Here is a 16086-nt window from a genome sequence, read left to right on the forward strand (position 1 = left end):
ATATCAATAAAAATGCTATTTGCGTTTTTGTCGTGATTATTTTTTAAAGTAGAAATAAAACTTTAAACAGGGAAAAAGTAAAATGAAGATATAAACTATTTAGGTGTATAATACATTGACAATCGTGAAACATAGCTCATGCACAAATACATGCGTAGATTATTTTTTCCAAGCACGTTAAACAGATAAACTTCCAAAACTGGTGGAACGGATGAAGAACGTGTTAATTTGTTCTCTGCGCATGCGTCAACCCAACTGGAAGGGACTTGAAAGCGGCGGGGCCTGAGAAGGGTGGCTGCAGCCGTATGTTATTGCACCCCAACGGCTTCGTTTGTCCACCTCCAGCAGCCGTAGTTCAGTCTCGCAGTGTGTGTTCTAATTCTATTGGGCAATGCCTTTCATTGGCTGCTACTGTGCCACGTCGAGTTGTGATTGGACAATTGAGAACGAGTCGGAAGTGGGGTCAGTCGCCTTCTTGTAAATTACCCGTAATCTTATTAAATGCAGCATTAATCTATTGCGAAGTGAGGAAAGTCCTGAAGAACTATTTCAAAAGTAACGACAAATTACTGTCGTTACTGAAAGAGATAGGACATGACAAAGGCGTTTCTTTTTTGTTCTGGGTGTTTCCGAAACGTCGTTAGCTGTTATTGTTCGTTAGCTGTGCTGCCGCCGTCGTTAATTAGCCCATTTCTGACATCTGGTATAAAAAATTCAAAACAGACTTTAAAGGTTAAACACGCCAAGCATTGATAACCCCGTTCGTAGTCCGACACTCCGGAGCCACAGGGTCGAAGTCGTCAGGGACTCTCCATGAATAGCTAGCCCGGCGGCTAAGCTAGCTACGGTCAGCTAGTCTCCTAGCCTGCTAACATGCCGCTTTTGAACGCCACCATGAATAAACGCATACTCCTCTTGTTATATGTGCTCGGTGCTGTCAGGACGGCGGCTGGTAAGTTTCTGCACGCAGCTTACTAGGCTTTAATTTGCCATGTCTAAGCAATCAGGAGTAACATTGTATGGGTTTGTGGAAAGCAGCTGTGGCCCGTATGTTGAATGATCAATTAAGTTGCCTTTCCTTTCATTAATGTGGCCAGTTGATGTCTTATTTTATACTGACTTGATCTGCTTAGGTTTAAATTTTGCAATGCATTCAAATACTTAGTATGTACTTAAATGAAATGGGCTCGCATCTATGATCCCTCGTGTTGTCTTTTAAGTGGATCATTGGATGCATGATCATTGATCTAAGTTATATTTTATTGTCAAAAGCCTTGCCTTTAAAATAACGTGGTGTTTTAAGTTTAATCAGTTCTTCTGTCCATTGCAGACGGGATAGAATCGAGTGACAGGTCCCAAGAAAAGGTAATAAATTAATTTTGTATATCTACTGGTTCTTTCAGTCGTGATTGCATGTAACGGGTTGTTTAAATGCCAACCTTTACTGCTGTGAATTACCTTCGACTCCCCCTAAACATAGCACTCTTACAGGCAACTAGAGGCTGCCATTAAGATGTTCTAAAGTGACTGCTGGATTATTGGACACGTGGATTCCCTAACCTAGATTAGATACAGGCAGCTGTCGCTGATTGCTTCAGGCTCTTTGTCTTTAATCCTCTGGCGCTGGTTCCACAGCCTTCTGACGGAGAACTTGAGGATAATCACCAGGTGGGACAGGAGACAGACTTCGGGCAAGGGACTGACAGGGAACCCCCTGCCGAGGAAGAGGACCTTCCCTCTCAGCCAGCCCCCAGACAGGAGAAGCCAAAGGAGGGTGAGCCACCTAGAAATGGAGCAGACTGGCCTTTTGGTTTGGAAGGCAGACCTACGAAACTCACTTCCTGCCATCATTGTTGACACGCTCCTGTCTTTTCTAAGGCTTTGGTGGTTTGCTCGGGTCTTTATCAGACGCCAGCTCTTAATGTCATTTGGTGCTGGTGAGGTCCTCCCTCATCTCTTTGCCACATTTGTTCATTAGTTTGTTGTGCACATGTTTGTGAACTATTGAGTAAAGCCATTAATTTGGGATTACATTAGAGATTTTTATATATATATATATATATATGTGTATGTATGTGTGTATGTGTATGTATATATATATGTGTGTGTGTGTGTGTATATGTGTATATATATATGTGTATATGTGTGTGTATGTATGTATGTATGTATGTATATATGTGTATGTGTGTGTGTGTGTATTTTTTTCTAGCAAAGAAACAGAGCTAAGTGTGTTGGGCCTTGTTTTTTTTATGGTGGAAAGGATTGGGTAGGGAAAATATCAAAATGTGTTGTATAACAATGGGGTCCATTGGGTAGTCCCATACTCCATGACTGGAAGTTTCTAATCCTGTGTGTGTGTGTACGCACATGCATATATATGTGGATCTGGCATGTTCTTGTTTGTGTAAGTTTCCTCCCTCTGTCCAAACTAGAGATGTGGCACCAATGTGATACCCACTACTGATAGGGTTGGGCGATATCACATCGAGATTATTGCACATGTGTGATATAATAACCAGGGCTTCAGATGACAAGCGAAACATTTGGCTGGATGCCAGCTTTTTTGGTACTATATGGACATTTGTTTACATCCACAATCAGATAAGCAGGTTAGTAGTGTGTCTAAAATATAAATTAGGCATTTTTATACCCAATAGTTACAGTATAAATTCTGTGTCCTTAAACCAAAGTATACCGAAACAATATTATGTGAGTATTATTATTAAGAAACCAGTCTGATTTTCCATGACAGTGGTCTCGCTGGAAAAATCGCAAAAGTTCTTATACAGTAAAGGGTCAGATGATGGCTAGTTGTTCAGTAATGCATGTGCATTGGAGCTGTCATGTCAGCTGTGTGGAAATAGTTATTGTACTTTATGCTGAAAGAAGGGGGAAAAAAAGCTAAATTGCAGAGTGCAATGTAAGGCCAGTGCTGATTTTTCTGATCGCAGTGAAATGTATACAAACCTGATGTCTTAATTTGTTTTCTTTCTAAAGTTTGGTTAATCGCTACTTAAATTTTTATCTGTGCTCCACTGCATATTTTGTATTAGCGATGTGTGTACTTTTTGACTAGAAATGGTTAGTTGGGTATACAGTGTTTTTTTTTTTTTTTTATGATTCTTTATATATAGTTTATACATATATTAATATGTGACCTTCCAGCACAACTGTACACTTGGGTTAAAAATTAGAAAATAGAATTATGGTATCAAATGAGAGAGCACAAAAAATATCTAAAAATACGGCCATGTGACTTCCGTACAGTTTTGTGCTGGAGGGTCACATATATAAAGTACAAATACATATTTTTAAAACTAGCAAATACAGATCAATACACTCTGTTACTATTCTTACTCTCCTCGTATTCAGAGGGGTATGCACATGATGTCACGGAAGACAGAAGTCACTGTGCTCATACCACTGAGTAGCAAATAAACTGGCAGCATTAGTGTTAGCTTGAAGGCTGCAAAAGACATGTCTAAAATCGGGAAGAGCTGTCATGCTACTGATTGTACAGATAGCACATATTTCATGTTAAATCTATCTTTAAAACCTGTCACAACCTAAATAAGTAAGTATCGGACATGGATCAGACAGGTGTGTCTGATACCTGATCCGTTGAACAGACTTGTATCACCACCGGATTGGTGTATCTCTAATAAATTACACCAACAACAGGCTCATACCTTGTTGGAATTTGTGCAAGAAAACGAGTTTATAGGCTATATCATGATACAAAATTCAAATTGATGGCAATGTGAATGTTCATGAACACAATTTTTATAGGGATATCACCCAGCCCTATGTACGTGTGTGGCTCAGTGACCACCGGTACATTGTGGCTGTGATGAATTTAGGTGCTTATTTCTAGAGTATACACTCACCTGCGTGCCACTGTCTCCTCATCAGTGCCCGTGGTGATTGGAGGCACCGCTGCTGGGGAGCCCTGCTTGTTCCCCTTCCTTTTCCTCGGGAAGGAGTACTTGGATTGCACCACCGAGGGCAGGGGAGATGGCCGGCTCTGGTGCGCCACCACCTATGACTACGACCGAGACAAGAGATGGGGCTTCTGTGAGAGTGAGTAAGCAGGAACACCTCTCCCCGCCCTGACTGGGATGATACGAGGATCCCTGTGCTGATGTAACTTGGATGTCCAACCATCTGTGTGGTAACAGCTACCCTTCCTCATCGAAGTCCGTTATCATGCATTAATTAGCACCATGATCTGCTGATTACCCACACCCATGTGCATGTTCCATAAGCACAGACCGGTGTGTGGGTGTGAGATGCTGTATGGCAGGAAGGGGGTGCTGTTCCTCCTACTTTGACACCTCCTAGAAAATAAGAACCTCCATGTCGTGATGATAATAAACATTGTATGATTGTTTTTAATGTCATTTAAAAAATGTTAAGGTATGTTAGGATGTTATGGTATGCTGTGCTGCTTATGAATACATTATGAAGGTAACCTGAATGTTCTGTGAATGCATTATAAAGGTTTTATGAGAGTGCATATAATGTGAAGCATTACCTATGATAAAGTTTAATTGGCATGTATGTTTATTCCTATAGTATTGAACCCTATATATATATATATATATATAATCTGTGGCATCCACTGGGGGTCTTGGAACATATCCTCCGTGGATAAGTGGGGACTACTGTATAGTCTCCTGTTAAAGAATATTTCATTTAAATTTAAATGTGACTCTCAAGGTATATTGTACCATGTCTGTGATTAAAAACTGACATGTAATGTTCACAGGCAGAGATGCATACCTATCATTTTTGCATTTTATACCCTCTTGCTAACTGCTAAATCTTGTTAATATCTACGAAAATAGGCGATGTCTGCTGTAACGAGATAGTGATTCAGCATATTGAATTGATAGCAACTCTTGCATGCCCCTTGGTTTTCCAAATTACCAGCAAGTTTTAATGGGCATTGCAATGTTTGCACGTGTACATGACATTCAATAGCTGTCACTAGCTTACAGGCACTGCTGGTGAATGGGCATAGTACAATTTATTAAAAGATGTACAGAAATACATAATCTGAAAATAAAGTGGTGTGCATTGTTTAAACCACACTTTATATGTATATCTCAACACTTTTAATAGTTATTAGTCCATTTATTCTACCATTTGCACTTTGAGTGGTGTAATTTTTAAATGAGCATGTTTATCTTCCTGGTCACATACCCACACCGTGTGAGTGAAAGGAATGTTTAATGGGTTTTGAAGGTTGCATGTTAATCTTACTTCATAGTATACCCTTTAGTTTTGATAATGCTTGATACAGGACACGCAAGAGTCTTTTCTTTAAGCGAAACCTCAACAATTGGTGCTAATGGGGCTGCCACGGTCCATGCGAATCAGAACACACATTAATTGGTTAACTTGTCTAAGATATTATCTTCAAAGCCGCAACCCACGGGAAAGTGTAAATTCAAATATTAAAGAATCTGTTAAATCTGCCACTTCTATATGCTCGTAATGTTGGACAATGGGACATTGAATGTCTTTGTCCAAGTGTGTTGTTGTTCTGGTTTGATTGAATTTTCTTGGTAGGAGGATTTCCTCATAATTGAGTCTCCCATGTCTTGATTGTTGCTTTGTAAAGTTTAATTTATTATTTGCACATGAGTTACACCATATTTAATACAAACTTGAATGAGGAACAACAAATTTATTTTTGTATAGCGCATTATCACAACATTACATTGTCTCAAAGTGCTTTACAGCATCCCCACCCAAAGCCCCCAGTGAGTAAGCCATAAGTGACAGTGGCAAGGAAAATCTCCCAAGAAGGAAGAGACCTTGGGAGGGACTAGACTCAAAGGGGGAGCCCATCCTCCAGGGGCCGGCAGGGAGAGTTAAATAGGAGAGATGGTTAAGGGCCGAGTCATGCTGTCCAAATCATAAGATTTGAGAAATAACCGGGGAGCAGGGAGGTGATGACAAGCTGGTGCCGACTCTCCTTTTAGTCGCCATTTCACCAGAAGTAAGGCAGCGGGTCATACATGGAAGATGACATGGGCAGAACGACGAGCTGGATGCAGGGACGTCACTGGTAGTGGTGACGTCACATGTAGCAGGGTGTGCTGGACATCTTTATAGATTGACGTCTCCAGGCATCACCCCCTGGAGGAGGAGGAGGGGAAATAAAATATGCAATTAGTCAAAGAAGGGGAGCCTATAGGCAGTGCTAACAGCTAGATGAGTGCAATATGAACTGCAAAGTGCAAGCTCCAGCAGATATGGCTATGGCAGCATCAGTAGGAGGGAGAGGCAAGTGGGAATGCAGGCATGGGGAGTCCCTGAAATGTCAGCACTCCAATTCCACAAGGGATTGCGAAGCTAGACTGACAGCACTGACAGTTCAGTTTATCCAAAGCCAATGAACTGTGGGTATAGTCACTGTGGCTTGTGTATTGATTCTTGTAAAGAATATTTCTGTTTACAGTTTGGTCTTAAGTTTCACTTGAAATTTCACATCAGGATTTCTGCAGATACCCTGCAGTCCTCTCGTAGCACTGTACATGTTGGGGACCAGGGCCTTCTCTGAGCCAGTCGCGAGGTGCCTTAACCTTTCCTGTCATCCTCAGCGGAGGAGCAGACAGCGCAGAGAAGGCAAGCAGAGGAAGCTGATGAGATCTACCAGAGAGCTGTCCGCACACTCAATGGCACCAGTAAGAAAAGTCAGAAGAAGGAGTGAGTCTGCCTTGTCCACTGGCCCCGCCCCCCCATCTGCAGCTGGCTCATACAGTGAGCCTAACCAGGCTTTAGGTCTGCCCTCAGTGTCTATATGCCCCCCCCCCAGGGCTTATGAGAAGCTGAAAAAGGCAGCAGACATGGGCCACACCAAGGCTGCGGAGAAGGTGGCCTATGCCATGCTGTTTGGAGATTACATGAGCCAGAACGTAAGCTGGGCGAAGGAGCTATTTGAGAAGCTGGCACTGGAGGGCTCACCCAAGGCACAGATGGTACGGGAAGGTTCTTAGCGGCAGGTCCTGTTTTTACAGTCCTGTTATTTTACACTGTTAACACTTTGTTACATTGTGCTACCTTAAATAAAACGTGGGATTCAGATCCAGCAGGACATGCCTCCAGATAGTCAGCTGACCGGACACTCTTTCTCCGTCAGGCCCTGGGCTTCCTGTATGCTGCCGGTTTAGGGGTGAACTCCAGTCAGGCCAAGGTGAACATCCTCTTCTGTGTTTTGCCCCTTCTGTAGTGTGATGGTAGGCTGACGGGCTACTGTTCTCTCCCCAGGCACTGGTTTACTACACCTTCGGGGCTTTAGGTGGAAACCTGGTGGCTCACATGATCCTGGTAAGTTGAGGCAGGCAGTGGAGCGGACCTTCTCCAAACTGGCCACCATCCCTGCTCCCTCTGATTCTTCTGGTTTTCCATGCAGGGCTACAGGTATTGGGGTGGTGTGGGCGTCCCCCAGAGCTGCGAGTCGGCCCTGACTCATTACCGGCTGGTGGCCAATCACGGTGAGCTGCTTCATCTCTTCATGGCCAAGCCTAGGAGGGGGCGTGCCAGCCATCCAGGGGGCTGAGTGGTTTGCACCACTTTATCACCACTCCTGCGAATTTGTTTGTTTGGGAATGCTGGGAATTCCATTTTCTGCACCTATTTATCCTGTCATTAGATGCATAAACCAACAGTAAGTGCATTGCAGTGTGTTAATCTATCAGAGGCTATATCCAGTGGGGGAGCTGCCTCTAATGGCCTTTGCTGCCTCTTCTCTCTCCTTAGTTGCCAGTGACATCTCTCTGATGGGGGGCAGTGCGGTGCAAAGGGTCCGCCTGCTGGATGAGGTGGAAAACCCTGGTTCCACCAGTGGCATGCTAGAGGAAGACCTTATCCAGTACTACCAGTTTCTAGCTGAGAAGGGAGACGTCCAGGCCCAGGTGGGAGGACTTGATTTCCTGCAGTCGGGGCTCAGTGGGTGGGTCCATCATGTTGATGCATTGTCCTATCCACGCAGGTTGGCCTGGGCCAGCTACATCTGCATGGGGGCCGGGGCGTGGAGCAGAACCATGAGGTAGAGCTGCTCCTGCCAATCAGATTGCACCGGTACTGCTATAATGAGTCACAACTAGCTGACTTGCTTGTCGTCTCTTTTTCAGAGGGCCTACAACTACTTCAATCAGGCAGCCAACGCTGGAAACACGCATGCCATGGCATTCCTGGGGAAGGTATGTGGAGTGGCGCAGCCCCACGCAGGAAGCCTCTGTTGCAGGGGTGGGAAATCTTATCCACAAAGGGCCAGTGGTAATCTAATTAGGGAGTTGCAGCAAAAACCCGCATATACAGAGGCCCTTTCTGGATAGTATTGCCCACCCCTGGTCCGATGCCTATATGACCTGTGTCTGATGTCGTTTTATAGATGTACTCTGAAGGTAGCGAGTTTGTGCCCCAGAACAATGAGACTGCCCTACGGTACTTCAAGAAGGCGGCCGACCTGGTATGTGTGCTGCCCCCCTTCCCATTGCCATCCTCTCTGCATCTGCCCCCCCCCCCCCCACACACACACACACACAAACACATGACTCTCTCTCCCTGACTCAGGGCAACCCTGTGGGCCAAAGTGGCCTAGGTATGGCCTATTTGTACGGCCGAGGCGTCCCTGTGGTGAGTGTCCTTCCCCTGCCAGTCTCAAACATGACTGTAGGCTATGTGTTCAGGTACGGAACAGTGACTGTGATTCGTGTGCTTGTCAGAACTACGAGCTGGCGCTGAAGTACTTCCAGAAGGCAGCGGAGCAGGGCCTGGTAGATGGGCAGTTGCAGCTAGGCACCATGTACTACAGTGAGTGATCAGCACCTCTGGTGGAGCCGCATCTCAACCAACAACAACAACAAACAAATTTATTTTTATATAGCGCATTATCACAACATTACATTGTCTCAAAGCACTTTACAGCATCCTCACCCAAAGCCCCCAGTGAGTAAGCCATAGGTGACAGTGGCAAGGAAAAACTCCCTAGAAGGAAGAAACCTTGGGAGGGACCAGACTCAAAGGGGGAGCCCATCCTCCAGGGGCCGGCAGGGATAGTCAAATAGAGAGATGGCTAAGTGCCAGAGATGGGCCAAGTCACATTGTCCCAATCATAAGATTTGGGAAATAACTGGAGAGCAAGGAAGATGACAAGCCGATGCCGAGTCTTCTTCCAATTGCCAGGCAACCAGAGGTAAGGCAGCGGGTCATACATGGAAGATCAGAACGGCGAGCTGGATGCAGGGACGTCACTGGTGGTGGCGACATCACATGTGGCCGGGTGTGCTGGATATCTTGATAGATTGAGGTCTCCAGGCATCACCCCCCAGGAGGAGTAGGGGAAATAAAATGTACAATTAGGCAAAGTAGAGGTGGCTATTGGCAGTGCTAAAAGCTAGGTGAGTGCAATATGAAGTGCAATGTGCAAGCTCCGGCAGATATGGCTATGGCAGCATCAGTAGGAGGGAGAGGCAAGTGGGAATGCAGGCATGGGGAGTCCCTGAAATGTCAGCACTCCAGTTCCACAAGAGATTGCGAAACTATCATTGCGAACCACCGTCTGTCTATCATAGGAGCGATCTGCCGGTGTGTGCAGGTTTGGACTAGACGTTTGTCTCCTCTCCCAGATGGCATTGGTGTCAAGCGAGACTACAAGCAGGCCCTGAAGTACTTCAACCTGGCCTCTCAGGCAGGCCACATCTTGGCCTTCTACAGTCTGGCTCAGATGCATGCCACAGGCACCGGGGTCATGCGCTCCTGTCACACGGCTGTGGAGGTGAGTGGCTTGGGGTGAGTGGTTTGCTGTATTCATTCTGCCCAAGCCTTTCCTCAGCTCTGAGTCTGTCCCCATGTCTGTGTCTTGCAGCTCTTCAAAAACGTGTGTGAGCGCGGCCGGTGGTCAGAACGCCTCATGACGGCCTACAGCAGCTTCAAGGAGGGTGACTCCAACTCGGCCGTGGTGCAGTACCTGCTGCTGGCTGAGCAGGGCTATGAGGTGGCCCAGAGCAATGTTGCCTTCATCCTGGACCAGAGTGAGTGGCTCTAGGGCATCCACCAGAGAGTGTGCCCTGTATTTCTGTCTATTAAATCAATTTTTATCCTCCTCCCAGCTGCTTATTCAGGTTGGGGTCTTGGCAACTGTAAAATTACAGCTCCTCTAACTCTACCCCTTGTCTTTATTCCTGAACATCAAGCAGAAGAGTCCAAGATCTTCAGTGAGAATGAGACGTACCCCAGGGCACTGTTGCACTGGAACAGGGCAGCGGCTCAGGGTGAGACCCATCTGCCATCTCAGGAAATGAGTTTTCCTGTTATTGCAGCAGGCTGTACTATTGAATCCTCAGGTCTCGGCTCCTTGAGTCCCCCTCAGCTCCTCCTTCAGTCCCTCTCACTATTTGAGTTGCTGATCTTTTGTCTGGACTGGAATTTGACACCAACCACTGTTGATTATCACACCTGTCACTATAATCTGCTCTCTTAGCTCACTCAGGGTACTGGTTAGGTACAGAGAAACCTACATCTGTCTGTGTCAGCCTTACTTCTTACCCTGGTTAATTACTGACATGTTCTATGCTGTATTGTGGTTTCAGCTGTAAGTCTCTTTCTTCTTCTCAGGATATACTGTGGCCAGGATAAAGCTAGGGGATTACCACTTCTACGGGCATGGCACAGACGTGGACTATGAGACAGCTGTGATTCACTACAGGCTGGCCTCAGAGCAGCAGCACAGCGCCCAGGCCATGTTTAATCTGGGCTACATGCACGAGAAGGGCTTGGGCATCAAGCAGGTGATTCTCATATGTACAAAGCAGGGGCGCTGCTCAGCGGTGTGCCTGAGGCCATCCATGGTGCCATGGTCCTGATGCAGTGTCTGCCTCTGCTCTCCCAGGACATCCACCTGGCCAAGCGTTTCTACGACATGGCGGCGGAGGCCAGCCCAGATGCCCAGGTGCCTGTCTTCCTGGCCCTCTGCAAGCTGGGCCTCCTCTACTCCCTGCAGTATCTGCAGGACCTAAGTGTAAGGGCCACCTGCTCTCCCTGCTCTTCTCTCCTCGGAGGCACACATGAGGAAAGATCAATGCAGAGAACAAGGGCTATAATCTCTGAGAATATGCTGCTTTGCAACTGGATTTTGTAAACAATTGGAGGAATTACCCTTTTCATCATTTATAACATTTTTAGGAATTTTAAGGAATATTGTGATATTTATAAATAAAGGAATTGAGTATATCCAAAGTTTTCCTGAAAATTTAACCACTTAATATTTGGTTAGAGTGAGTAAAACGGCAGGATGAAAATCATTATGATTGGCAGAGAGCATATGCAGAAATCGTACAAAAGCAACAATAAATCCTACACTGATTAATCTTGAAAAGGAACAGCCACTGAAATGGCAAAATTGCTCAGTTTTGTTTCCTATGACAGAGTAAAATGTTATTTGTCTTACTGATCTCCGTTTGGTAAATCTTATTGTGCCCCCACCCCTGGTCAGGTAATTTTTTCAGCAAGATTTTAAAGAACTGCGTTGACATTCCGGTAACCTCTGTCTTTGCAATGAAATTGCATGTGCATATCATGGAATGTCTATATTAACATTGTACATTGTGCAGGTCTAGGTGATGGTGGTGGTGGTATAGTGGAGTTGTTGTTGTTTGTTTCCTAGGTCAGATCTCTAAAGCAGAGGTTAATGTGAGTAGTGATTAGGGGTGACAGCTGTGTGTTTATCAGGGTAAGGTTTTCACTGTGAAATGCTAGTAGTTCGAGAACAAAGCCACCAGTTTGTGTGTTTATGATACCTCTGGGCCTCCTGCAGGTCAAAGAGGTCATGTCCCAGGTGGACCTGGACCAGCTGCTGGGACCTGAATGGGACCTCTACCTCATGACCGTCATTGCCCTGCTGCTGGGCACTGTCATCGCCTACCGTCAGAGGCAGCATCAGGCCATCCTGCGACCCGCTGCTGCTATCCCCCCTCAGCGAGCCCCTGCCGAGCCGCCTAATCTGCAGTGAGGGCTAGTACTGCTGGCTGTGCAGCCACGCGGGCACTAGTTACGGCATACATGCATGTCTGGGGGAATTGTGTGTGTGTGTGTGTGTGTGTGTGTGTGCGCGCGCACGTGCAGATGGATTCGTATGTGCAGGCCCTTGGTGGGGTTTTTCCTGCTGTCCTCTCAGAACTGGCCCAGAATGACAGATAAAACAGGCTTTATTCAGAGAAAAGCTAGTCATCCTTTTCTTTGATCTGCCCACTATCAGGGGTGTACACCTCTGGATGACTGACCTGCAATGTTTACTCTGCTCCGGGGGTTTGACAGCAATCTCCTCTTCGGATTCCTTTTCCATACTGAAGCTGACTCGCTGTGTACCTGCCTAGTCAAAAGTGGCAGCACTCAATCTCAGCGAAGAGCTTGGCCCATGATTTGGCAGGTTCTTGCCTTTTTATTTTGGACTGATGATTTGTGCATGGAACCAACCTTACAGCAGAAAATGTAACTTGGTGCCATCTGCGGGAGTGTGAGGACTGGTGCACTTCAGACATACAGGAGCTTAAATTGAAGAATGATCGTAGTAATGAGCCTAACCCAGGCATTTTTATTATTTTGGGTTATTATTTCTGTGTTTTTTTTGCTTTTTCCTGTTGAGATGTCTTTGGCATTGTATCTGTACAGCTGCCAGGGGGCAGCAGAGAACCAACCCATCTGTCATGTTTCTGGACTATCAGGAGAGGCTTGTACTGGTGGCCTTGTAGCAGTTATGTCATGCAGCATTAAGAAACCTGTGAAATGTCTCCTCACTGTTGGTTTTCAACCCTAGATTCAGCTTCGGGGTTTGAAAATAAACTTATGATTGAGCTTATCAGGTTTATTTCTCTACATACAATGTGTTGCATTCTAAGTACTGGCTGCCTTAAAGGATTTTAAGGATATTTTTGGGATCAGTCCCTATCATTTTAAGTAAAGCATTGACCATGTTAAATGCTGATTCAGTGTTAATCGCTTCCCGTGAAATGCGTCAGTTTTGTATTTTTCTTTTCCAGGTTGTCATGTCACCTTAAAATGGTATAGCCAGGATGACAATCCCATTTTCAACTACTGTCCACTGTGTATGTTCCTTCAGGCTTGAATTAATCCGTAGATACCTGGGGGTTACCGCATGCTCCTGGAACATACCTGAGCTTCTTGGTGACCAATCTCAGTCTCACTTATGAATATGTTTAATGCACATAATTCCCCTGCCCATTTAAAAGGCTGAATTGAGCTCCACTGTGGACTTTGAGATCCTCTAGTGCTGTGCTTCAGAGAGGAATGGAGGACAAAAAGTTGTAAATGTCTGTTGAAATAGCAATACTTTAACAGTGTATACATTTGTAAAGGAATAAATGCTGTTTATATAATGCTATAAATTAAGTGGGTTCAAGTACATTGATTGAAAGTATGTGTTATGTGATTTACCTTAACTAATCCTGAGATCTGTAAAATTAAAATGTTTTCACCTGTGTACATTTGTGCAGTTAGTTCTTTTGTTATATGATATTTCGGTAATTTAAATATAAATTCAATAAGTACATTTTTAGCGACTACATCTGCTGGTGCCTTCCAATGTACTTCATGGGCAAGGGAAGCTGTGTATCAGAAATAATGTTAAAAAAGGTTTTTGAATGTTTTGTTCTATGTCATCAGTGTGAAATTACAGTAAGTGTCAGATATACAGGCTGGCTTTCTCCCCCTTCCCATATTATTTATGAAATTTCCTCTTTCTCACATTTCTTCCTACCATTCCCTACATGCTAGGAAGTGGTATGAAACAGGGGTCCAACTTCACACCCTCACTACTCTTGACCTCACCAGCAGAATCTCCCAGAGGCAAACTGACTGGAGCGGCATGTCTTTCCCAAGACCATCAACTCATGGGCATTCTTGGCTCTGTGTTGAAAACGATAATCCTAATTTATATTCATCCTCTTTGTTACTGGCTTTGTAACCAACAATGCTAAGGCATGGAGCTTCGATCACATAGACATTCAGAGTTCCTAGGGTTGGTTTCCTTTTGGCTTCCTAACAAGTGCACATTTCCTCTTGGAGCAAATCAAGGTGCGTGTTGCTGGGTACTTACTATATGTAGTCTCAGGTGGACACATTTGTTATGAAAATGAAGACTGAATTAAAAAAAAAAACAAGAACTGATAACCTATCTGATAATCCCTTTTTGGGATAGGCTCCAGACCCCCATTGACATTCATTTGGCAGATGCTTTTATCCAAAGCAATGTATAAGTGAGGCAAATGGCACAGTACAATCAAATCAAGCTAGCTAGGTTGAGCTTTCAGTGAATGCCCAGGTACAAGTGTAAGCAGTATAGGAGAAAGAGCTGCACAACATCTTTCAACCAAGCCAGAACATAATAATACTATTCAATGACCAGAAGCAGAGGTAGATAGTTCAGGTCTAGAAAGTAAAAATCCAGATCAAGATTTTGTTTTAACAAACTAGTTAAGTATAATGAATCAGTCACAGAGTACTCAGCTGGTTGGTTCTTGGTCTGGATTTTTAATTTCTGGACCAACTATCCATCTCTAACCAGAAGTGCAGTAATTAGAACATGCACCTAAGCTGGAACTGCCCCCCCAACCCCCCCTGTTCCGGGGGAAATTTTATAGACTAGATTTTAAAATGCCTAAATAGTGTTGTTTTTGAAAAATTCCTATACTGTAGTAAAAATCAGATCAAATCTCCTACAGCAATTATTCTACTCTTGGCAAATACCTAATCAATTTTCTTGCACAGGCACACTACCTTCGCCAGACAAAAAATCTGAGCCACACACACACACCATCTGGCACAATCCCCTAATGATACTCACCCATGCCCAGACCAAAAGCGCACATGGAAAAATTAAGTATGAATTGATACTGAGGTACTTACACTAGGCCCAGCACACACCCACTAGGCAGATATCACGAAAGTACATGTAAAATAGGTGCATAGAAAGATTTATGACTGCTTTAATGTAATGTACAGCTTTGTGACAGAGGGGGCAGAAAAACAGGGGGGTGTTTTTCGTACATGGATTACTCGTTTAGCCGGATGTAATTGATGATTTGGTATGATCCTGGATCTGTCGGTTTTTCTAAACTTGCTGGATGTGTTGCCATAGCAGCAGATCCAAATCCTGAAACCTGCTTGGTGCAGGTTTGTTCTATGTAAACAATGATTAGCTCACACACTTAATCAGTGTCTGTGCATGGAAATCCGTTCAATCATAGCCTCGCCATTCATGGATGAGTGACCAATTGCAATCGATGCACAAATAATATTAAGGAAATTTCAAATTGAGAAGGTTTTGTGCAATCGGCAAGATCCTTTATTTTTGCTGGATGATATTCTTTTAGAAAAATTCTGCTTCAGTCTTTGTCGGGCACTATTGCTCATGGTAGGGAAGCACACTGGTCCTAGGTGAGTGGCCAAACAAAGTGCGGTTTACATAGACTCCCATGACAATTACCACAAAGGGAGGTGGGACCTCGCCAAGACTGGGGAGACCGGGACCCCACTCTGAAGCTAGATCTTGGGAGGGTAGGAGCTGGCAAGCATCTGAATACTCATCCTGGCTGGGCAAAGCTCAAAAGGGTAACATAGGTTCATCTTCCTGTAGGCCCACCACTTGCAGGGTGCAATATAGATTAGGTGGCAGTCAAAAGCAGGGGTCTCAGCGGACAGATTGTCAGCTACCCAATCTGGTTTTAGAAACATGGAATGTAACACCTCTGGTGGAAAAGGAGGCTGAGCTGATGTGGCAGGTAATGAGATACTGATTAGATATACAGTCGTCCCTCACCACTTTGCGCTTTGACTTTCGCGACTTCACTCTATCACGGTTTTTTGTATATTCATTAAAAAGTCGATTGAGACAGTGGAAATGATACATTGCTACGCATTGGAAGCATCTTGGCTCTTCGTACAATAATAATAAGATATTTGTAACATCTAATATGTCTTATTTTCTCTTATTTTGCTTAATATATTGAGTAATACGAGTGTAATTGTCATGACCTGCATGTACGATTCTCTTGTGGT

General features: G+C 44.6%; 1 protein-coding gene across 2 annotated transcripts; it reads left to right on the forward strand.

Annotated features, from left to right (window-relative positions):
• Positions 1-417: 417 nt before the first annotated feature.
• LOC125723788 (protein sel-1 homolog 1-like) lies at positions 418-13512 on the forward strand. Of its 2 annotated transcripts, none has more exons than XM_049000566.1 (21): positions 418-952; positions 1331-1365; positions 1636-1774; positions 3913-4080; positions 6612-6717; positions 6827-6989; positions 7151-7204; positions 7279-7338; positions 7424-7505; positions 7771-7925; positions 8003-8059; positions 8145-8213; positions 8405-8482; positions 8587-8649; positions 8739-8826; positions 9642-9790; positions 9881-10046; positions 10209-10286; positions 10630-10802; positions 10904-11032; positions 11828-13512. In XM_049000566.1, exons 1-21 carry the CDS (start codon positions 874-876, stop codon positions 12020-12022), a joined length of 2286 nt encoding a protein of 761 aa, XP_048856523.1. In that variant the 5' UTR covers positions 418-873; the 3' UTR covers positions 12023-13512. The 2 variants fall into 2 exon arrangements, with proteins under 2 accessions (XP_048856523.1, XP_048856524.1); XM_049000567.1 differs by having other exon boundaries at positions 419-952; positions 10212-10286.
• The last annotated feature ends 2574 nt before the right edge of the window (positions 13513-16086 follow it).

The sequence above is a fragment of the Brienomyrus brachyistius genome, unplaced genomic scaffold (genome assembly GCF_023856365.1).
Source record: "Brienomyrus brachyistius isolate T26 unplaced genomic scaffold, BBRACH_0.4 scaffold51, whole genome shotgun sequence".
In the NCBI taxonomy this organism is placed as follows: Eukaryota; Metazoa; Chordata; class Actinopteri; order Osteoglossiformes; family Mormyridae; genus Brienomyrus; species Brienomyrus brachyistius.

What these genes read in the sequence shown, in the direction of transcription:
- LOC125723788 (XM_049000566.1), top strand. Translation starts at nt 874, where the DNA reads ATGCCGCTTTTGAACGCCACCATGAATAAACGCATACTCCTCTTGTTA. An exon ending in ACAGGAGAAGCCAAAGGAGG is followed by an intron (nt 1,775 to 3,912) that starts GTGAGCCACCTA and finishes TCTCCTCATCAG; the next exon opens with TGCCCGTGGTGATTGGAGGC. An exon ending in CCATGGCATTCCTGGGGAAG is followed by an intron (nt 8,214 to 8,404) that starts GTATGTGGAGTG and finishes GTCGTTTTATAG; the next exon opens with ATGTACTCTGAAGGTAGCGA.